The 23,779-nt window shown below is 43.4% G+C and overlaps 1 protein-coding gene across 1 annotated transcript in view; it reads right to left on the bottom strand.

Moving 5' to 3' along the window:
- LOC120569503 (leucine-rich repeat and calponin homology domain-containing protein 1-like) overlaps positions 1-19,076 on the bottom strand; it is a 44,690-nt gene extending 25,614 nt beyond the window's left edge. Inside the window, exons 1-3 of the mRNA XM_039817357.1 lie at positions 19,056-19,076; positions 11,885-11,989; positions 5,200-5,272 (exon numbers count right to left, since the gene is read on the bottom strand). Coding sequence (XP_039673291.1) covers positions 5,200-5,272; positions 11,885-11,989; positions 19,056-19,076 — 199 coding nt within the window. The remainder of the gene's footprint in view (positions 1-5,199; positions 5,273-11,884; positions 11,990-19,055) is intronic.
- Positions 19,077-23,779: the final 4,703 nt, after the last annotated feature.

The following is a 23,779-nucleotide window of genomic DNA, read 5'->3' as shown; positions in this document are numbered from 1 at the left end:
ATAAATCTGTGTTATCTGAGTTTTGGAGGAGTCGTGATATTTTGAGAAAAATAAAGTTATAATAGTCAATATATTTCAGAAAATAATCTACCTGCACCATAGTGTGCTGTGCATTAACGTGATTGGTCTGCTGATACGGTAGATCTCAGACCTCCTGACAGACTCAGAACCCAGTTTGGGTCTCTGGTCTCTGAATGAGCGAACGTTTAGGGAAGTGGCTGTACGCTTCTCTTTGCTTTTTTTCCATTGGTTGTTGCTGTCACTACCCAAAGTGAGTAGAGTGCAGATGTGAGTAGCGCATGCTCAGATTTAAACTGTTTACGGCATAACGTGTCTTACTGAAATTTGTGAAATCTGTAAAATAATAAACGTTTCTCTTTAAATACAATAACAGAAGATGGAAATCATTTCAAAAACGTTTTAGCTCTCTATGATTGTTTGGTTGCTAACGTTAGCTCAAAACGCCATTCAAGTGACAGCCAATGTTGTGTTTGATTGCTAACTTGTAGCTAGCAGTCATTTCAAAAAGTTTTAGCTCTCTATGATTGTTTGATTGCTAACATTAGCTCAAAACGCCATTCAAGTGACAGCCTTTGTTGTGTCTGATTGCTAACTTGTAGCTAGCAGTCATTTCAAAAACGTTTTAGCTATCTATGATTGTTTGATTGCTAACGTTAGCTAAAAACGCCATTAGCATCTAGTAGGCTACATGATTGCTAACGTTAGCTCAAAACGCCATTCAAGTGACAGCCAATATCGTGTTTGATTGCTAACCCTTTAGCTAGCAGTTATTTCAAAAACGTTTTAGCTATCTATGATCGTTTGATTGCTAACGTTAGCTAAAAACGCCATTAGCATCTAGGAGGCTACATGATTGCTAACGTTAGCTCAAAACGCCATTCAAGTGACAGCCAATATTGTGTTTGATTGCTAACTTGTAGCTAGCAGTCATTTCAAAAACGTTTTAGCTATCTATGATTGTTTGATTGCTAACGTTAGCTAAAAACGCCATTAGCATCTAGTAGGCTACATGATTGCTAACGTTAGCTCAAAACGCCATTCAAGTGACAGCCAATATTGTGTTTGATTGCTAACTTGTAGCTAGCAGTCATTTAAAAAACGTTTTTAGCTCTCTTTGATTGTTAGATTGGTAACGTTAGCTAAAAACGCCATTAGCATCTAGTAGGCTACATGATTGCTAACGTTAGCTCAAAACGCCATTCAAGTGACAGCCAATATTGTGTTTGATTGCTAACTTGTAGCTAGCAGTCATTTCAAAAACGTTTTAGCTCTCTTTGATTGTTAGATTGCTAACGTTAGCTAAAAACGCCATTAGCATCTAGTAGGCTACATGATTGCTAACGTTAGCTCAAAACGCCATTCAAGTGACAGCCAATATTGTGTTTGATTGCTAACTTGTAGCTACCAGTCATTTCAAAAACGTTTTAGCTCTCTTTGATTGTTAGATTGCTAACGTTAGCTAAAAACGCCATTAGCATCTAGTAGGCTACATGATTGCTAACGTTAGCTCAAAACGCCATTCAAGCGACAGCCTTTGTTGTGTCTGATTGCTAACTTGTAGCTAGCAGTCATTTCAAAAACGTTTTAGCTATCTATGATCGTTTGATTGCTAACGTTAGCTAAAAACGCCATTAGCATCTAGTAGGCTACATGATTGCTAACGTTAGCTCAAAACGCCATTCAAGTGACAGCCAATATTGTGTTTGATTGCTAACTTGTAGCTAGCAGTGTTCATTTAAAACGTTTTTAGCTCTCTTTGATTGTTAGATTGCTAACGTTAGCTAAAAACGCCATTAACATCTAGTAGGCTACATGATTGCTAACGTTAGCTCAAAACGCCATTCAAGTGACAGCCAATATTGTGTTTGATTGCTAACTTGTAGCTAGCAGTCATTTCAAAAACGTTTTAGCTATCTATGATCGTTTGATTGCTAACGTTAGCTAAAAACGCCATTAGCATCTAGTAGGCTACATGATTGCTAAAGTTAGCTCAAACCGCCGTTAGCATCTTGTAGGCTACTTGTCGCAAAGTGACGCATGCGCAACTCACATCTGCACTCTACTCACTTTGGGTAGTGACAGTTGCGTTAAATCTTACCCAGATACAATAATGCTATTTTCTGATTGGCTATTGTGTAGCCCCTTTCTTTTTTTTTGATTGGCTGATAAGTGGCAGGCTCGACTAAGAACTCCAGGGGAGACGCACGCTTGATTCCTGCCGGTTCCATAGTCAGAGCGGCGCCGGCAGAGACATTTTGGGCGCTGCGGCATATTCAGTTTATTATAAATAGTTTTTCTGCGTGAGAAATACAATGTGTGGCGGGAGTGCGTGACAAAAGACCGAAATTAGTGACTGTCACGCTCAATGCGTGACACTTGAGAGCCTTGCGTTAGCATCATGTTAGGGTCATGTTAGGGTCATGTTAGCATCACATTAGCATCACGTTAGGGTCATGTTAGGGTCATGTTAGCATCACATTAGCATCACGTTAGGGTCATGTAAGCATCACATTAGCATCACATTAGCATCACGTTAGGGTCATGTTAGGGTCATGTTAGCATCACATTAGCATCACGTTAGCATCATGTTAGGGTCATGTTAGCATCACATTAGCATCACGTTAGCATCACGTTAGGGTCATGTTACGGTCATGTTAGGGTCATGTTAGCATTACGTTAGCATCATTAGCAGTTAGCATAACATTTCACACACTGGTAACCGTTAGCAACAACAGAAAGCAGGGTTCAACTGCAAGTTTTACAGGGCCCCGAAATAATAGAAACACTATTCTGGGTAAAAAAGGGTCAAAGACAAACTCAATTCTTGATTGTGTGTGTGTGTTTGTGTGTGTGTGTGTGTCTGTCTATGTGTGTGTATGTCTGGGTGTCTATGTGTGTCTATGTGTGTGTGTGTGTGTCTGTCTGGGTGTCTATGTGTGTGTGTGTGTCTATGTGTGTCTATGTATGTGTCTGTGTCTGTGTGTGTGTGTCTCTATGTGTGTGTGTCTGTGTGTGTCTGTGTGTGTCTATGTGTGTGTCTGTGTGTGTCTATGTGTCTGTCTGTGTGTGTCTGTGTGTGTCTATGTGTCTGTCTGTCTGTGGTTGTGTTTGATTATCCTGATATGTCAATCTTGATTGGCTAACGGTAAATTCAAATCAAATCATTCAACAAGTGTCCTCCGACGGAGGTCTAGGATCGTCCAATCGCGTTTTAACTGCCTCTGGCCTCCGGGCAACGCTTACTGTTGAACCCTGAAAAGACCAGATGGTTGCTCGCCCTAAAAAATAAAATAAAATAAAATAAAATAAACAGAAAGAAGCATGGGGCTGAAGGTAGCCATGATTCTGCAGACAGAGCAGACCAGCAGTGACCATGGAGCTGCTTGTAGCTGATTCTAATGCTAACGCTAGCAGTCCATCAGTGGTGTTCACCTAGCCCTGAGCCACGAGGCTCACCATCATATCTTAGTCCTGGATCGCCATGGAAACACAGACTTTTTTAAAGGATCAGTTGAGTGTTTATTTCATTTAATTTTAAAGTGGGGAAGCGGTGGAGAGCAACTCAGCTCATTGAATCAATTACTGGTGATTCTGAAATGGGGCCTTTCTGCATCACTACTTTTGGTACTTTAAGTATGTTTTTATGCTAATATTTTGGTAACATTTCGCTGTGTTCAACTACAGATAAATCATTCCCCCTGCTCTGGCGTTCCCCCCTCTCATTCCCCCTGCTCTGGTGTTTCCCACTCTCATTCCCCCTGCTCTGGTGTTCCCCTCCCACCTCATTCCCCTCCACTCCTGCTTGTTCCCTCCCTCATTCCCCCCCCACTCTGGTGTTTCCACTCTCCCATTCCCCCTGCTCTGGTGTTTCCCCTCATTCCCCCCTACTCCTGTGTTTCCCCCCTCATTCCCCCCGCTCTGGTGTTTCCCCCCTCATTCCCCCCATTCTACTCTGGTGTTTCCCCTCATTCCCCCGTTCCACTGCTCTGGTGTTTCCACTCTCATTCCCCTGCTCTGGTGTTTCCCCCTCATTCCCCCTGCTGGTGTTTCCCCCCCTCATTCCCCCACTGTTCTGGTGTTTCCCCTCATTCCCCACTGCTCTGGTGTTTCCCCTCTCATTCCCCCTGCTCTGGTGTTTCCCCCCCTCTCCCATTCCCCCTGCTCTGGTGTTTCCCCCCTCATTCCCCCCTGCTCCGGTGTTTCTCCCCCTCTCATTCCCCCTACTCTGGTGTTTCCCCTCTCATTTCCCCTGCTTCTGGTGTTTCCCCACTCTCACATTCCCCCTGCTCTGGTGTTCCCCACTTTCATTCCCCCTGCTCTGGTGTTTCCCCTCTCATTCCCTCTTCTCCTGGCGTTTCCCCTTCTCATTACCCCTGCTCTGGCATTTCCTCCCTTTCATTCCCCCTGCTCTGGTGTTTCCCCTTCCATTCCCTCTTCTCTGGCGTTTCCCCCCTCTCATTCCCCCTGCTCTGGTGTTTCTCCCTCTCATTTCCCCCTGCTCTGGTGTTCCCCTCTCATTCCCCCTGCTCCAGGTGTTCCCCCTCTCATTCCCCCTGCTCTCGGTGTTCCCCTCTCATTCCCCTGCTCTGGTGTTTCTCCCTCTCATTCCCCCTGCTCTGGTGTTTCTCCCTCTCTATTCCCCCTGCTCTGGTGTTTCCCCTCTCTCATTCCCCCCTGCTCTGGCGTTTCCCCCTCTCCCTCATTCCCCCTGCTCTGGTGTTTCCCCCCTCTCATTCCCACTGCTCTGGTGTTCCCCCCTCTCATTCCCCCTGCTCTGGTGTTTCCCCCCTCTCATTCCCACTGCTCTGGTGTTTCCCCCTCTCATTCCCCATGCTCTGGCGTTGATTGGGTCTCATCGGTCACGAGCCTTACATAAAAATGTCGATCAAAATCATGTCTGCATTCTTTTAAATTCCAGACTTCACTCAACGCAATTTCGACAGGTACGCTGCGATCCAACTGCAGCTACATTAAAACACAACATTAAATATTCGTCGGTATATTCTTTCGGAAAAACGGCAAAAGACATTTTTTTAATTTTATTTTTATGGAGCAACCGACCCAGCACATGAAGTACACCTCCTCAGCATGGAACTGTCCAGACAAACCAGCGCTTCACCCAGTGGGTCTGGACCCCCAGGGGGTCTGACCTGCCCTCGCAGCCCAAAAACAACTCACCTGAGCGGGGCTTCAGTCCAAACACGGGGCTGGAGAAGGACGGAGGTCCGCTGGCTGGAGATCTGTCATGTCGCTAGGGAATTGGAGATAGAAACGACACGGAGTAAGTACTCGAAAGTCTCATTAACAATGAAAAAAGCACAACTCCTTGAACAGACGCTGGGTATTCTTGAGTCCTGTGCTTCACGTGGGAGATGGTTTTTTAATTTTGCAAAGACACACAGACTCACAAGCGACTCCACGAAAGAGAAATGAGGTAAAGAGAAACACATGTGACAGGCGAACACATGCGTCTTTAACCATCATTCATCAACTTTCACCCAGCAGACCGATTCGGTGTCGGCGCGGCTGTCAAAACTCTGCTTCGCTAAGGAAATCGGACTCACATCCAGGGCCAGACATGGAGAGTTTATTCACATGCTTTTATTTAAAAAGGAAAGTCTAATATCTTTGACTGTATTACTGCATGTCTCATGTACCTTTCTCACTCACAGTTTGGTCGACATGAAGCCCTAAGAAAATCTGGAACAATGTAAGTTAGCCATCATAGAAAAAAAGAGCCCGAAAAAGTGCCATGAAATTGGCAAAAAACATCAAAAAAAGGAGTCATCAAAAGTGACAAAAACTTCAGAAAAAGCATCAAAAACTAGGTGGGCCAAAAATGATTGGAAACCTAAATTGATATGCAGGCCGGTTCAAAATCTTTGACACAAAAGTTTGATGCATGTGCTTTAAAAAGGAGAATTTCGGTCGATTTCAACACATAGCTCTGTTGTTTGTAGATTTGGAGAGCTGTCAGTACCGAGAAAAACGAAAACTAACCCGGTTTTGCCTACACAGTTTTATCCTCCTGCTAGCGTTAGCACCCAGGAGGCTGAAACAGGGCAGGTTTTAAACCTGCTTTTAGCCTCTTAAAGGTATTGTGGAGGATTTTCTTTTTCCGGGTGGATCATCAAGACTATTGGTCCTCCTAGTTGTCAATCATTCTGGTGCTATGTTTACGTAAGGCCGTGGTACGTGCTCGTCCCTAGCTTTCAGGTGTATATGTGTGGTGAGCTTGAGCTACGGTTTCAGCCATTCATTAAAGCATTGAAGCTTTTGGGAGAATATTTCACACGCTGGCGTGCGCTAAAAGCACAGGTTGGGCTCTCCACTGATGCCTCAGTCGCCAAGTTTCTACTCCACAGGTAAAGTTTGGCGTGCTATTTGGAGAAATCCGTTTAAAATCACTGCTAGTGAAAGTTGATGTAAGCTATGATTAGCGATGCTAGCCCTGGCACAAGTCACGCACCGCGCACACACGGTAAACATCTCAATTTGTGAAAAAGTGCAAATCTTCTTTCTGAAAGTAGCTCGTATGAGCCATGCCGACAGCAACCTGTAAACAGTGCACTCTCGTGAACACGTTTAATAGGCGTTCCCTCTCGGGAGCAGGTAGAGTGGTGCGCATGTGCATTTTTTCAAAAAGTACAGAGGGCTGTTCTTTTCTAAAATTCGGGAAAATCCTCCACTATACCTTTAACATGTTCAAAATGTCATTGCTAGTGTCTACCCATGTGAAGGGATTCCTTCTGAGTGAACACAGTGAATCTGACTGCAGTAGATGGGAAAGAAATGCATGAAAGTCGTGCTAACTCTGTTTAGTTCTGGTGTTGAGACGGCAGTAAGACTGGTGCTTAGGGACCGTCTACAAACTACAACACCGAAAAGAGATACAAAATATTTATTAAAGCGCCCATATTCTGCTCATTTTCAGGTTCATAAATGTATTTTAAGGTTGTACCAGAATAGGTTTACATGGTTTAATTTTCAAAAAACACCATATTTTTGTTGTACTGCACAGCTCTCTCTCACTGCTGCTGATCCTCTTTTCACCTGGTCTCTGTTTTAGCTACAGAGTGAGACCTCTTTTCATCATCTTCTTCTTCTGTACTATCTTTGATTGCCATCGCACATGCTCAGTAGCTCAGATCGTAGCTCATGTCAGCTAGCTCCATAGACAGTAAAAGAAAGGCTGTTTCTCCGACTTCAGTCAGTTCCAAGGATCAGGATCAGCTGGGAGACTTCTTCTAAACCAGGGAGCACATGGAAGTAGTTCTTCTGGTAGATTATGGTGAACTTGTGTGTGTTGTAGCAGTGCTTTGCTATTGAGAACGAGGTAGCATGCTAGCGTTAGCATTAGCATGCTAACGCTAACGCTACAAGCTAACGGTTGCGGTTAGCCAGTCCCGAATAAATAAATAAATAAAAAATAAATAAATAAAAAGCATGTTTAAAGCCTGCCCTGTATCAGCCTTCTGGGTGCTAACGCTAGCAGGAGGGTAACACGGTGTAGGCAGCACCAATTGTTGACCGTTTTTTTCGCTATTGACAGCTCTCCAAATCTACAAACAACAGAGCTACGTGTTGAAATCGACCGAAATTCTCCTTTAAAGGGTAACTTTGGGTTATTTCCACCCTGGACCCTATTTCTCCATGTTTTTGTGTCTAAGTAACTATTTGTGCAAATGAATCCAGTATTATGCAGGACCGAAAACGAGCGGCAATTGTGGTCTGCGAGTACATTAAGTCAAATATCCTGTTTTTAATTAAAAATTCTAAACGGTGTTTCTCAAACTTTCTGCGAGCGACTCCCAAGCCTAACAACGAGGAGCACAGATGTGTTTTTAATATTAACTAAAACTACATATGCAAATTCAGCACCGGTCTTCATCATTAAAAAGGCATCAGAGAGAATGTGTGAATCAGCTGTTTTTAAAAACTGTATATAATTTGGCTGTAATTTGAAGCAGGAGGCCTGTTGTTTTTGGAGATATTTTGGCAGTTTTGGAGAGTTTTTGATTGTATTGTGTAATAGAGTTGCGGATCGGGCCGCATTTTTCTGTCCGAGCCCGGCCCGCGTCTGACAGAGCAGTAACCGAGCCTGGCCCGAGCCAAACAGGCATTAATATATTTATGTCCGAGCCCGACCCGAGCCTGACGCAGTTAAAATCTCATTTTTTTTCCTCATACTAAAGACACATGTACGCAGTGTTGGGAAAGTTCACTTTCTACATGAACTAGTTCAAAGTTCAGTTCACAAATTTTGAAATGAACTAAGTTTAGTTCATACTTCCAACAACTTAGTTCACAGTTCTTATTTTCCGTATGTTGCCGCGAGCTATTTATTTTTCAAAATGATTACCACAGCTCATATATAGAACCACAGACAGCAATTATTTTATCAGTTTTAACACTGAAACTATGCGTCAGATTTCATCTTCATATCCGATCAGTCCAACGAGCCGTTTCAGGTTTGCTGTGGATGTGTGTGTGAGTGTGTGTGTGTCTGTCTGTGTGTGTGTGTGGTTTGCTGTGGATGTGTGTGTGTCTGTGTGTGTGTGTGTCTGTGTGTGTGTGGTTTGCTGTGGATGGGACTGAAGTGCCGATTTTCTTTTGGAAAGTTTGCCCAGAAATGTCAGATGTTTCCATCCTCAGCGACCTCGTCATTAAACTGGTTTAAAAAAATCGATACAGCGTAGTATCGCAATATTTTTCGTGGCAATACTGTATCGATACACAGATGCCAAGTATCGATATTTTATGATATATGTGTCGGTCAGTTTGTGTGCTTGACAATCCCATTTTGCGTGAGATGAACAAACAGAGAAATTTATCTTTTTAGATAAAACAGATGTTGACAGAATTTTCCTTTGGGGACATCATTTGAAATTGGGAAGAAGTTGGGAAAAAGGTAAATACATTGCAATGTATCGCAGAATATTGCAAATATGTTTAAAATCGCAATAATATCGTATCGTGACATAAGTATCGTGATGATATCGTACGGTGAGGCCTCTGGTGATTCCCACCCCTACAGGACACTGATTGGACGTCACAGATCAGCCAATGCAGATTAACTCTTCACACCCACTGACATGCAAGACTGTCAATTCACCAGCCAGCAGTTTACTACAATGGATTTTATCTTAAACAAAGAAGCTGTTTCTCAAGAACTCGGTGACTGGTGCAACGTTTGGACTCACATGTAGCAACAAAACATGTTGGTAGCCTGTTGACGTGTGAAACCTGCTGCCAGATGAAGTGTGACACATGTGGAAGCTCAGCGGGGGTTTATTCGCTCACAGCAAACAGACACACACAACGGTGAGTTCACGGTTTTACACTCCAGCCCTGCTTACACTTGGTTTCAAAATGCGTCTTCGCATATGCCCAATATTCGGATTCGGCCGAATATTGGGCTTTTTGACGAGGGGTTGTGTTTCTGCTGATCCAAAACAGCCCCCCACGTTGACGCGTCCGGCCAATCAGCTGCAGCCATCGCGGTTGTAGGACGGTGTGGCCTGGCTTCTTTGCTTGTCATTGGTCATTGAAGAGAAACCGTTGGCGAGAACACTAGCGTGCAATGCTGGGGAGCCGGGCGATCCCATCCATGAAACCAGGGATGCACCAAACCCAGGATTGGGCTTCAGATTCGGCTGAATATTTGGGCTTTTTGACGGGGGTTGGGTTTCTGCTGAACCTTAGAGTTTTTTCCCAGTAAACCGAACCTTATACTTGCACTCGGCGCACTACGCTGGTCACCGTAATGACGGCGCAGTTGATTACGGGAAGGTGTTTACGTAGGTGGAGCGTTCAATGCAGCAGGCTGTGAGAAAGTGGACATGGATCTGGTGAGAAAGTGGACATGGATCTGGTGAGCAGGAGGCTGTGAGAAAGTGGACATGGAACTGATGAGCAGTAGGCTGTGAGAAAGTGGACATGGATCTGGTGAGCAGTAGGCTGTGAGAAAGTGGACATGGATCTGGTGAGCAGTAGGCTGTGAGGAAGTGGACATGGATCTGGTGAGCAGTAGGCTGTGAGGAAGTGGACATGGATCTGGTGAGCAGTAGGCTGTGAGAAAGTGGACATGGATCTGGTGAGTAGTAGGCTGTGAGGAAGTGGACATGGATCTGGTGAGCAGTAGGCTGTGAGAAAGTGGACATGGATCTGGTGAGCAGTAGGCTGTGAGAAAGTGGACATGGATCTGGTGAGCAGTAGGCTGTGAGGAAGTGGACATGGATCTGGTGAGCAGTAGGCTGTGAGAAAGTGGACATGGATCTGATGAGCAGTAGGCTGTGAGAAAGTGGACATGGATCTGGTGAGGAAGTGGACATGGATCTGGTGAGCAGTAGGCTGTGAGAAAGTGGACATGGAACTGGTGAGGAAGTGGACATGGATCTGGTGAGCAATAGGCTGTGAGAAAGTGGACATGGATCTGGTGAGCAGAAAAAGTTGTTGTTTGGCAGTACTTTCAGTCAAAAGAAGGCCATTCAAGTCCAGCTACATGTTCAATCTGTTCAACGCTGATTGGTCTGGTGGTGGCGAGGACCCTAAACTATACACAACATGGCCGCTGTTACAACATCTGGTACGAAACATCTGAAAGAATACGAGTTGTGCACGAAGGAATCTCCAGACAGCAGCCAGAATGCAGCAACTTCAGGTACGGCAAAGGAAGGACAGTCCCTGTTTACTTCATTCATGAGTTTACTGGGTTCATGGACTGAGGATGGGAGGAGGAGTCAGCACAATCTCAACCAGGGGGTTCAGGATTCAGCCGAAACCCCAAAAATCTGGATTTGGTGCATCTCTACATGAAATCATGTGTATCAGTCCCTCCAGAAAAACGCTGCACTTTCGCCGCATAAATTGCCGATTTTCCACGCAAAATATGCGGTGCTTGCATGATGTCATAATGACCGCATTTTCGTTGCAAAAAAGTCCCGTAATATACAGTACAGGCCAAAAGTTTGGACACACCTTCTCATTCAATGTGTTTCTTTATTTTCATGACTATTGACATTGTAGATTCTCACTGAAGGCATCAAAACTATGAATGAACACATATGGGATTATGTACTTAACAAAAAAGTGTGAAATAACTGAAAACATGTCTTATATTTTAGATTCTTCAAAGTAGCCACCCTTTGCTTTTTTTGATAACTCTGCAAACCCTTAGGTGTTCTCTCAATGAGCTTCATGAGGTAGTCACCTGAAATGGTTTTACCTTCACAGGTGTGCTTTGTCAGGGTTCATTAGTGGAATTATTTCCCTTATTAATAAAAAAGCAAAGGGTGGCTACTTTAAAGAATCTAAAATATAAGACATGTTTTCAGTTATTTCACACTTTTTTGTTAAGTACATAATTCCATATGTGTTCATTCATAGTTTTGATGCCTTCAGTGAGAATCTACAATGTAAATAGTCATGAAAATAAAAAGGAAACACATTGAATGAGAAGGTGTCTCCAAACTTTTGGCCTGTACTGTATATCTTAGCAGAAAGATGAAAAATGTTGCGTTTACTTCACACAAGAGCAGCCGCAAATAACTTCATTTTTTTTCTCTTTTTCATCAAACTGCAGTTTTTACAAGTTTCTGCAATTTCATCGCATAAATTTGCATAATTATAATATATAGCATATTCCATCGCATTTTTTAAGAAAACGTGCCGCATAATCAAGGGTTTTTGCACCGCAACAATCACAAAAAAACTCGACACGTACCTTAAAACCAAAGCAACAGATTAGTCGACTTATCGACTCCGAGTTGGCAGCTCTAAACCCATTTTGAAACCGAGTGTAAACAGGGTCTCTGAGGGGCGGGACAAAGCCTACGTCCAGCGAGTCTGGTGCTACCTTTACCTTGATTGACATATGCCACTCATACTCCCGGCATGCAAGCTGGGCCTCAAACCTGGCCTTCTCTAGAATCAGCTGTCTCTTCTTCTGGAACTCATAGCGACCTTCCTACAGAAGGCATCAAACGTTGAGGCTTTTAAATGACCTTAAATAGTTGCTTCATCACTCACATTACTTAAAGGCTTTACATTTCCAAAGAGACACAAAAAGGACCTACTTGGTGAGCTCTTTCACGCCGAGTATACTTCTCAAGGAAAATGGATTTTAAGTGCACGACAGCAACTAGATTTAAAGCCACTGTGGTCAGTGTTAACGCTCATCAGTTCAATTTTCTATAAGCACAAATGGACAGTTGGAAAAACAGAAAAATGGGTTCAAAATATCAAATTTTTCCCACCTTGACTAATTAAAAAATTTGATCTTTAACCTGTTTTTTTTTCTCCAATTTTCTGTTTTTTATTCAGAGGATCAGAAATTTAGAAAATTACAAAATTGCGTCTGAGCTCCAATTATTCATAATACTACCATGGGATTCTCTCCCTCGTTACCGGCTAGCTAAGCCCCGCCCCCGTCACTGAAAACCATAATTTGCAAGCACCTCCGACCCCCAAAGTCTATCAGTTTTTTCATTTTGGGTCCATATGCAGTTAATGAGCTGCATATTCCGCAAAGTAGAGGAAGAGAAAACCATGGTAGTATTATGAATAATTGGAGCCCAGATGCAGTTTTGTAATTTTCTAAATTTCTAAATCTAAATCCTTGGAATAAAAAAACAGAAAATTGGAAAAACTGGTTAAAGATCAGGCCTTTTTTTAGCTTAGAATTGATATCACGATTACCTGCCACGATTTTTTTTCTCACGATGTGTAATGTTTATTGCACACATGAACCACGACAAAACAGAACAAATTGGCAGGAACGAACATAGATTTTTAGCACCTAGAGCACATTGTGCATGACCACAAGCCTGTAAACATAGAGGCTTCAATGAAAAAATACATACTGGCCATTTAAGTACAGTAGGCTACCAAAAATAGTGACCTAACATATTGAACTAAATATGGCCCTGATACCGGCTCTATCTGAACTAAATATGGCCCTGATACCGGCTCTATCTGAACTAAATCTGGCCCTGATACAGGCTCTATCTGAACTAAATCTGGCCCTGATACAGGCTCTATCTGAACTAAATATGGCCCTGATACAGGCTCTATCTGAACTAAATATGGCCCTGATACAGGCTCTATCTGAACTAAATATGGCCCTGATACAGGCTCTATCTGAACTAAATATGGCCCTGATATCGGCTCTAGCTGAACTAAATCTGGCCCTGATACCGGCTCTATCTGAACTAAATATGGCCCTGATACCGGCTCTATCTGAACTAAATATGGCCCTGATACAGGCTCTATCTGAACTAAATATGGCCCTGATACCGGCTCTATCTGAACTAAATATGGCCCTGATACCGGCTCTATCTGAACTAAATATGGCCCTGATACCGGCTCTATCTGAACTAAATATGGCCCTGATACCGGCTCTATCTGAACTAAATATGGCCCTGATACCGGCTCTATCTGAACTAAATCTGGCCCTGATACCGGCTCTATCTGAACTAAATCTGGCCCTGATACAGGCTCTATCTGAACTAAATATGGCCCTGATACAGGCTCTATCTGAACTAAATATGGCCCTGATACAGGCTCTATCTGAACTAAATATGGCCCTGATACAGGCTCTATCTGAACTAAATCTGGCCCTGATACAGGCTCTATCTGAACTAAATATGGCCCTGATACAGGCTCTATCTGAACTAAATATGGCCCTGATACAGGCTCTATCTGAACTAAATCTGGCCCTGATACAGGCTCTATCTGAACTAAATATGGCCCTGATACCGGCTCTATCTGAACTAAATCTGGCCCTGATACCGGCTCTATCTGAACTAAATATGGCCCTGATACGGGCTCTATCTGGACTAAATATGGCCCTGATACCGGCTCTATCTGAACTAAATATGGCCCTGATACGGGCTCTATCTGGACTAAATATGGCCCTGATACCGGCTCTATCTGAACTAAATATGGCCCTGATACAGGCTCTATCTGAACATGGCCCTGATACCGGCTCTATCTGAACTAAATATGGTCCTGATACCGGCTCTATCTGAACTAAATATGGCCCTGATACCGGCTCTATCTGAACTAAATATGGTCCTGATACCGGCTCTATCTGAACTAAATATGGCCCTGATACCGGCTCTATCTGAACTAAATCTGGCCCTGATACCGGCTCTATCTGAACTAAATATGGCCCTGATACCGGCTCTATCTGAACTAAATATGGCCCTGATACCGGCTCTATCTGAACTAAATCTGGCCCTGATACAGGCTCTATCTGAACTAAATATGGCCCTGATACCGGCTCTATCTGAACTAAATCTGGCCCTGATACCGCTCTATCTGAACTAAATCTGGCCCGATACCGGCTCTATCTGAACTAAATATGGCCCTGATACCGGCTCTATCTGAACTAAATATGGCCCTGATACCGCTCTATCGGACTAAATATGGCCCTGATAACGGCTCTATCTGAACTAAATATGGCCCTGATACCGCTCTATCTGAACTAAATATGGCCCTGATACGGCCTCTATCTGAACTAAATATGGCCCTGATACCGGCTCTATCTGGAACTAAATATGGCCCTGATACCGGCTCTATCTGAACTAAATATGGCCCTGATACAGGCTCTATCTGAACTAAATATGGCCCTGATACGGCTCTATCTGAACTAAATATGGCCCTGATACCGGCTCTATCTGAACTAAATATGGCCCTGATACAGGCTCTATCTGAACTAAATATGGCCCTGATACAGGCTCTATCTGAACTAAATATGGCCCTGATACAGGCTCTATCTGAACTAAATATGGCCCTGATACAGGCTCTATCTGAACTAAATATGGCCCTGATACAGGCTCTATCTGAACTAAATATGGCCCTGATACAGGCTCTATCTGAACTAAATCTGGCCCTGATACAGGCTCTATCTGAACTAAATATGGCCCTGATACAGGCTCTATCTGAACTAAATATGGCCCTGATACAGGCTCTATCTGAACTAAATATGGCCCTGATATCGGCTCTATCTGAACTAAATATGGTCCTGATACCGGCTCTATCTGAACTAAATCTGGCCCTGATACCGGCTCTATCTGAACTAAATCTGGCCCTGATACCGGCTCTATCTGAACTAAATATGGCCCTGATACCGGCTCTATCTGAACTAAATATGGCCCTGATATCGGCTCTATCTGAACTAAATATGGCCCTGATACCGGCTCTATCTGAACTAAATATGGCCCTGAACGTGGCTCTAAATAGGTTAATTCAAACGTCTTTCGGACCTCTTGCCTTGCGCGGCTTCATTGTATTGCGGTTTGCGGTGACGTTTGAGGTCCTGGTAAAGTCTTGCGGTGTTACTATCACATTGGACTGACCCCTCGTCGTCTCGCTTGAATCCCAAATACTTCCACACCAACGAATGCGAGCCTTTTTTTGGAACGAGTTGGGCTTGAGACTGAGCGGTTGGCTGATTCTAGTCACCAGTAGGGGAGCGCGGGGCACAAAGTAAATAAAAATATTGGCTAAATATTTCTCAAACCATTCGAGTTTTACTGCCCATATTTTTATACAAGCAACATACATATCTCTGCTACAAATGTGCCCTGAAAGTTTGTTTGTAGGACCTACCGTTCTTGAACAATTCCCCCGAGAGTGGCGATCGGTGAAATGCTACAACCAGCCCCATATGCGTGGTTAGTTGTAACAGATAGAGGGTTAGTTGTAACACTTGTTAAAAAGTTGGATTTAACACAAATAATTAAATAGCATTGTGATATACACCTAATAAAACTGTATAAAAAAACTTCTTTACTAAACTCTGCATAATATAATAGTTTAATTTATGGATCTATTAAAAAATAATAAAAAAAAAAAATGTAAAATGTAAAAAATAATAAAAACAAATTTCTCATTCTGTGGACAAAAGAAATGCAATACATAGTTGTTCACGCTGTACTTAAATACTTTCAAAATATTGATTTTAAAACATTAATGCAAATTAAAGACTGTGAATTAGAAATGGCATATAATTACAGGTGCGGCTCGCGTTACAACTAGCCCCGCTGTGTTGCGTTTACTTCAGGACCGGCTAGCACTCGCTAAGCGATGGTCACATCTTTTATTATGGTACGATGTTTTAGCCGAGAGGACGGTGCTCAAGGCAATATAAGATTAGATACACTGACTTTCACACACTCTTTAGAAATCGAAAAATACTTCTGACCAAAAAAAAAATACTTTTATGACGCTAAAACACAATTTCTTCTCTCTCTCGGAGACAGAGGAAGTAAACAGACTTCCAAATTGTCTGGAAAACGTCTAATGGCGATGCCCCTACAGGCCCTGAAGCATATCCACTTCTACCTTGTGCAACCACCTAAAAAAACCTGTGTTACATTTAACATTTTAAATTTACTTTGTGCCCCGCGCTCCCCTACCTGGGTTTTCATCAACGTCCATTTGGTTAATTTCCGAACTTCCGCGCTCGCTCGACGAGTGAAACACGTGACTAAAAAGGCGCTTTGTCATTGGCTGAGGGGTGAAGCCCTGAACTGTGTGAGAGATGTCCTACCAAAATGTTTTATTAATATTAATCGAAGTAATTTAAAAATGTAATCGTGAACAGGGTGAATCGAGATCGCGATTTTATAACGTTTTTTTTTCGTGCAGGCCTATTAAAGATCAAATTTTTTTAATTTGTCAAGGTGGAAAAAAAATTTAAAAAATTTGATATTTGAACCCATTTTTTCTGTTTTTCCAACTGTCAGTTTGTGCTAATAGAAAATTGAACTGATGAGCGTTACAGTGACCCCCTGTGTGCCTGATTTGAATGGGTCTCTGAAACAGACATTTATAAAAGTAACTGTGTGCACATCCCACCTTCTGGCAGGTGCAGGACAAATGAAAGTACTTAGAACGAAAATAATGTAATGTCCGCAACACTGCTTTAAACTCCCATATTTAATATAAAAATGCAACGTTTCGACCCAACTGGGTCTTCTTCAGGCAAATGGTGAACACATTTGATGAAGGGATATATGTAGGCCTGAAGAAGACCCAGTTGGGTCGAAACGTTGCATTTTCTCTGAAACAGACAGCCATGGCTGCAGATGCCTTTTTAAACACTGAATACATTTGGATTTGCTGACTGTTGACCCAGAAAGTCAAACGGTTTGAGGAGCCCTTCAGGCTCTGCTGGATCGTGTCCGGCATTTGCCATTTGTTGGGCAGTTTAGAGGCCAAATGATCACACGATTAACTGATGGAAGCTTATTTTGATATCGAGCAGTTATTGGTTGTGACCAGTGCTGTATGTAGTCAAGACCGCTGTCACTACCCAAAGTGAGTAGAGGGCAGATGTGAGTCGCGCATGCTCAGATTTAAACTGTTTACGGCATAACGTGTCTTACTGAAATTTGTGAAATCTGTAAAATAATAAACGTTTCTCTTTACATACAATAACAGAAGATGGAAATCATTTCTAAAACGTTTTAACTCTCTATGATTGTTTGGTTGCTAACGTTAGCTCAAAACGCCATTCAAGTGACAGCCAATGTTGTGTTTGATTGCTAACTTGTAGCTAGCAGTCATTTCAAAAACGTTTTAGCTCTCTATGATTGTTTGGTTGCTAACGTTAGCTCAAAACGCCATTCAAGTGACAGCCTTTGTTGTGTCTGATTGCTAACTTGTAGCTAGCAGTCATTTCAAAAATGTTTTAGCTCTCTATGATTGTTAGATTGCTAACGTTAGCTCAAAACGCCATTCAAGTGACAGCCAATGTTGTGTTTGATTGCTAACTTGTAACTAGCAGTCATTTCTAAAACGTTTTAGCAATCTATGATTGTTTGGTTGCTAACGTTAGCTCAAAACGCCATTCAAGTGACAGCCTTTGTTGTGTCTGATTGCTAACTTGTAGCTAGCAGTCATTTCAAAAACGTTTTAGCTCTCTATGATTGTTAGATTGCTAACGTTAGCTCAAAACGCCATTCAAGTGACAGCCAATGTTGTGTCTGATTGCTAACTTGTAGCTAGCAGTCATTTCAAAAACGTTTTAGCTCTCTATGATTGTTAGATTGCTAACATTAGCTCAAAACGCCATTCAAGTGACAGCCAATGTTGTGTTTGATTGCTAACTTGTAGCTAGCAGTCATTTCAAAAACGTTTTAGCTCTCTATGATTGTTTGATTGCTAACGTTAGCTCAAAACGCCATTCAAGTGACAGCCAATGTTGTGTCTAATTGCTAACTTGTAGCTAGCAGTCATTTCAAAAACGTTTTAGCTCTCTATGATTGTTAGATTGCTAACGTTAGCTCAAAACGCCATTCAAGTGACAGCCAATGTTGTGTTTGATTGCTAACTTGTAGCTAGCAGTCATTTCAAAAACGTTTTAGCTCTCTATGATTGTTTGATTGCTAACGTTAGCTCAAAACGCCATTCAAGTGACAGCCTTTGTTGTGTCTGATTGCTAACTTGTAGCTAGCAGTCATTTCAAAAACGTTTTAGCTCTCTATGATTGTTAGATTGCTAACGTTAGCTCAAAACGCCATTCAAGTGACAGCCAATGTTGTGTTTGATTGCTAACTTGTAACTAGCAGTCATTTCTAAAACGTTTTAGCAATCTATGATTGTTTGGTTGCTAACGTTAGCTCAAAACGCCATTCAAGTGACAGCCTTTGTTGTGTCTGATTGCTAACTTGTAGCTAGCAGTCATTTCAAAAACGTTTTAGCTCTCTATGATTGTTTGATTGCTAACGTTAGCTCAAAACGCCATTCAAGTGACAGCCTTTGTTGTGTCTGATTGCTAACTTGTAGCTAGCAGTCATTTCAAAAACGTTTTAGCTCTCTATGATTGTTAGATTGCTAACGTTAGCTAAAAACGCCATTAGCATCTAGTAGGCTACTTGATTGCAAACGTTAGCTCAAAACGCCGTTAGCATCTAGCTAATAGGCTACTTAATTGCTAACGTTAGCTCAAACCGCCGTTAGCATCTTGTAGGTTACTTGTCGCAAAGTGACGCATGCGCAACTCAAATCTGCACTCTACTCACTTTGGGTAGTGACAGCACCATTGTCGAGTTCAAGACAAGTCCAAGACCAGGACTAGTTTAAACCAAGTCCAAAGAGGTTCAGGTCCAAGTCGAGACCGAGTCCAAATGAGAGACAGACCGAGACTATGAGAGGAATATGACGTTGCTTTAGAAAGAACAGCATGTTTTTCTTCTTGAGACTTCTCGGACTTGCTACTACAGCACTGGTTAGGACTACAACCTGTTTCAGGCTTCTTTGGTTAGGACTACAACCTGTTTCAGGCTTCTCTGGTTAGGACTACAACCTGTTTCAGGCTTCTCTGGTTAGGACTACAACCTGTTTCAGGCTTCTCTGGTTAGGACTACAATCTCTGGTTAGGACTACAACCTGTTTCAGGCTTCTCTGGTTAGGACTACAATCTCTGGTTAGGACTACAACCTGTTTCAGGCTTCTCTGGTTAGGACTACAATCTCTGGTTAGGACTATAACCTGTTTCAGGCTTCTCTGGTTAGGACTACAATCTCTGGTTAGGACTACAACCTGTTTCAGGCTTCTCTGGTTAGGACTACAACCTGTTTCAGGCTTCTCTGGTTAGGACTACAACCTGTTTCAGGCTTCTATGATTAGGACTACAACCTGTTTCAGGCTTCTCTGGTTAGGACTACAACCTGTTTCAGGCTTCTCTGGTTAGGACTACAATCTCTGGTTAGGACTACAACCTGTTTCAGGCTTCTATGGTTAGGACTACAACCTGTTTCAGGCTTCTCTGGTTAGGACTACAACCTGTTTCAGGCTTCTCTGGTTAGGACTACAATCTCTGGTTAGGACTACAACCTGTTTCAGGCTTCTCTGGTTAGGACTACAACCTGTTTCAGGCTTCTCTGGTTAGGACTACAATCTCTGGTTAGGACTACAACCTGTTTCAGGCTTCTCTGGTTAGGACTACAATCTCTGGTTAGGACTACAACCTGTTTCAGGCTTCTCTGGTTAGGACTACAATCTCTGGTTAGGACTACAACCTGTTTCAGGCTTCTCTGGTTAGGACTACAATCTCTGGTTAGGACTACAACCTGTTTCAGGCTTCTCTGGTTAGGACTACAACCTGTTTCAGGCTTCTCGCGTTCAGACAAAGACACAGTAGTGTGTGTGTGTGTCTGTCTGTCTGTGTGTCTGTGTGTGTGTGTCTACATGTGTGTGTGTGTGTGTGTGTGTGTGTGTGTGTGTCTCTGTGTGTGTGTGTTATTGTGTGTGTCTGTGTGTTTGTGTGTCTGTGTTTGTGTGCATGTGTGTCTGTGTGTTATTGTGTGCGTATGTGTCTGTGTTATTGTGTGTGTGTGTGTGTGTTTGTTATTGTGTGTGTGTGTCTCTCTGTGTGCGTGTGTGTGTGTCAACATGTGTGTGTCAACATGTGTGTGTGCGTGTGTGTTTGTGTCTATATGTGTGTGTGTGTGTGTGTGTGTGCGTCTGTGTGTGTGTGTGTGTGCGCGTCTCTCTCTCTGTGTGTGTGTGTGTGTGTGTCTCTGTGTGTGTGTGTGTGTGTGTGTGTGTGTGTGTGTGTGTGTGTGTGTGTGCGCGTGTGTCTCTGTGTGTCTCTGTGTATGTGTGTGTGTCTGGGTGTATGTGTGTGTGTGTGTGTGTGTGTGTGTGTGTGTGTGTGTGTGTGTGTGTGTGTGTGTGTGTGTGTGTGTGTGTGTGTGTGTGTGTGTGTGTGTGTGTGTGTGTGTGTGTGTGTGTGTGTGTGTGTCTCTCTGTGTGTGTGTGTGTGTGTGAGTGTGTGTGTGAGTCATTAGTTCTGCAAATCTTTCCCTCCTCGCTGATGTTTTTCTGTAAATTGTTGACCTTTTTGGTTTTTTTTACAACAAACTCAGTGAAAGTGTCGCCAGATAAAAGCTTGTCCCTGATTGGCTGGAGCTCAATATAAACCATTACAACAACAGGGTGTCCAACATGGCCAGGTACTGTATGCTGATGTTGTTTAAGATAAGTTAGTTGGAGCTTTTCTGCACTGTACCTTGATTGTGCTTTGGCCAGCATCATCACACAATCTTACAATCCACTGGAGGAGAGAAAGAGGAGAGGGAGGGAGAGAGAGGGGGGAGAGAGGGGGAAGAGAGAGAGAGAGAGAGAGAGAGAGGGAGGGGAGAAGAGGGAGGGAGGGAGGAGAGAGAGAGAGAGAGAGAGAGAGAGAGAGGGGGAGGAGGGATGGGGAGGGAGGGAGAGGAGGGGACAGGAGGAGAGGAGAGAGGGAGAGGACAGGGAGAGGGAGGGGGGGAGGACAGAGGGGATAAGGAGGGAGGAGGGGGGAGGAGGGAGAGGGAGGAGGGAGAGAGAGGGAGAGAGAGGGAGGGAGGAGGGGGAGAGAGAGGGAGAGAGGGAGGAGGAGAGAGAGAGGGAGGAGGAGGGGGGAGAGAGGGGGAGGGAGGAGGGAGGAGAGAGGGGAGAGAGAGGAGGGAGAGGGAGAGGGAGAGAGAGGGGGGAGAGAGAGAGAGAGGGGAGGAGGGGGAGGGGAGGAGGGAGAATGAATTCAAGCGGGTTTCTACTCAAGTCAATTTGAGTCCCAAGAGTAATCTTTCCTGCTTATCAAATAAGGTAAAATTAAAATCCACCTATTAGTCCTTTTTCCTTTTTCTATTCTGGTTTATTTTTTTAAATCCTATTTATTAAAGATCCTGTCCTGTCTGCCTGGAAGCTCTTTGCACTTTCCTGCTATTCTGCACAAGCTGCTACTCTCCCTCTGCACTTTAATTCTCTGAGCTCAACTCCTCCTGTAGGTCTATGTCCAACGTATATTATGCTGGTTTTAATCCTATTTATTCAGCTTGTTGTATACTGACACTAGCGGAGACAATATTTCATTGTTAGGTAGCGATGAAGTACACTGACAATGACTACAAAGTAAATCTTGACTCTTAATAATCCTGCTTAATGTAATCCTCATCCTTTATTTGGAGTCGTCAAGTAGTAAGCTGTTGTGCACCTCTAGTGTCTGCTCTTGCCTTCCAGCCCTGTCCTGTAACACCCTGTTTGTGGGCCTTACGCTGTTTAAATAATAAGGGCTGAGGAGGGCCGAAATAATAAAGAAGCTTAGAGGTTAGTCATGCAAACTAAACCAAAGAAAGAGGATATTTCTAACTTTAAATACAGTCAGATTTCAGGGCTTTAAAATCCTTGCTTACTACTACACATTCCTACAGGTTTTGCTGCATCAAAGCCAATAAATTACAATTTATTTTAATTATTTGTACGAACCCGGGCTGTAATGTAACCCTACAGGACTAATGTTCAGCAGCAGTTAGAGTTCACTAAAAGTTCTGTTTGTTGCACCTGACAGACTCAGATTATTATGCTAAGTTGTGCTTGACTACTTTTGGGATGGATCCCTACAGAATGGACCTTTTAGTTAAAGAGTAAGACACACAGCCACGATGAAAAATATGAGCTGTAATGTTGTCACCATGATGTTTTTCCTGAGTGAGCATGCTCGAGAATTTACTTCAGCAGCATCCTGGTAGGTCAACACCCACCCACCCACTACTACCACCCACATATACCACACCCCACCCCCTCCCCCCCCCCCCCCCACCCCCCCCCCCCCTATTACCCCCCCCACATCCCCCCCCCCCCCCCCCCCCCACACACCCCCCCCCCCCCCCACCACCCCCCCACCCACACCACCCCCCCCACCACCCCAAACCCCCCTCCCTTTTTGCACGACAGGCAACCTTACGCACGCTGAAGTTTTGTCTTGCATTCTTGTTGTTTTTCCTGTTCAAGAGAAAAATAAAAGCGGAAACGGTTAAAATCGTCCAAATAAGATCAAAGCTCCGTTGATTGGTACTCCGCGTACTGCTTATCATACCCACAGACGAGAGCGCAGCAGAGGGGAGATCAGATCAGAGCTGACCAGGACGGAGAGAGAAGAGTTGCATTAAAGAGGAATTATGAACACAGACCATGTGCATCAGACCTGCAGCACTGACCTACTCGACTGTAGGTATGTCTTGATGTGCAGCCCGCTCAGACTCTCACCTGTCCCGTCCCGTGAGGTTGTTCCGTTACCAGGAGGCTGCGGAAACAAAAGGGTTGATCCTATTCAGCTACTCTCCCCTTGATATCAGTTTACTTACGGTTACCATACCTCGCCCACAGCGCAATCAGCTACCAAACACAGGGATCGGGAGTCAAGGCGCTCCTCTTCCAGATGAGGCAAAGAGAAGGCGGTTATTTACTAGCGGCAATAAGACACTGAAAGCTATTCAAAGCTATTCAAACATTCAAAATACAACCAGGGGACGGGAGCTTCACTGGGGGGGGAGCCTTAGGGGCGGGGCTTCTAGAGGGGAGTTTCAGCTCAAATGTTTAAACCCTTTTTGATTTTTGAGGGTTTTAAAAATAGCTTCAACTTTGGGAGTAGTCCACTCGATCTCTCAAAAGTAATGCTATTTACAAATATAACTGTACTATTATATAATACAACTGTGTAATTTTTTACATAGCATATATACTCCATATATATATATATATGTGCATATATATATATATATATATATATATATATATATATATATATATATTATATAGGTAAGAAAGTGCGATTACGAGTCGATTTCCCCGACCGCGGTGGCCCGGTTAAAGAGACTCCTGAAAGCGTGACCAATCAAGAGCAGACTGGGCTGTTTGGGAGACTGGGGCTACTACGCACTGGCTGCGTGGAGTCAGCGTGTGCGTGGGCGATATCGTTTCT

The sequence above is a fragment of the Perca fluviatilis genome, chromosome 12, assembly GCF_010015445.1.
Source record: "Perca fluviatilis chromosome 12, GENO_Pfluv_1.0, whole genome shotgun sequence".
In the NCBI taxonomy this organism is placed as follows: Eukaryota; Metazoa; Chordata; class Actinopteri; order Perciformes; family Percidae; genus Perca; species Perca fluviatilis.
The sequence above is the reverse complement of the archived record's forward strand: the minus strand, read 5'-3'. Positions and strand labels throughout refer to the sequence as shown.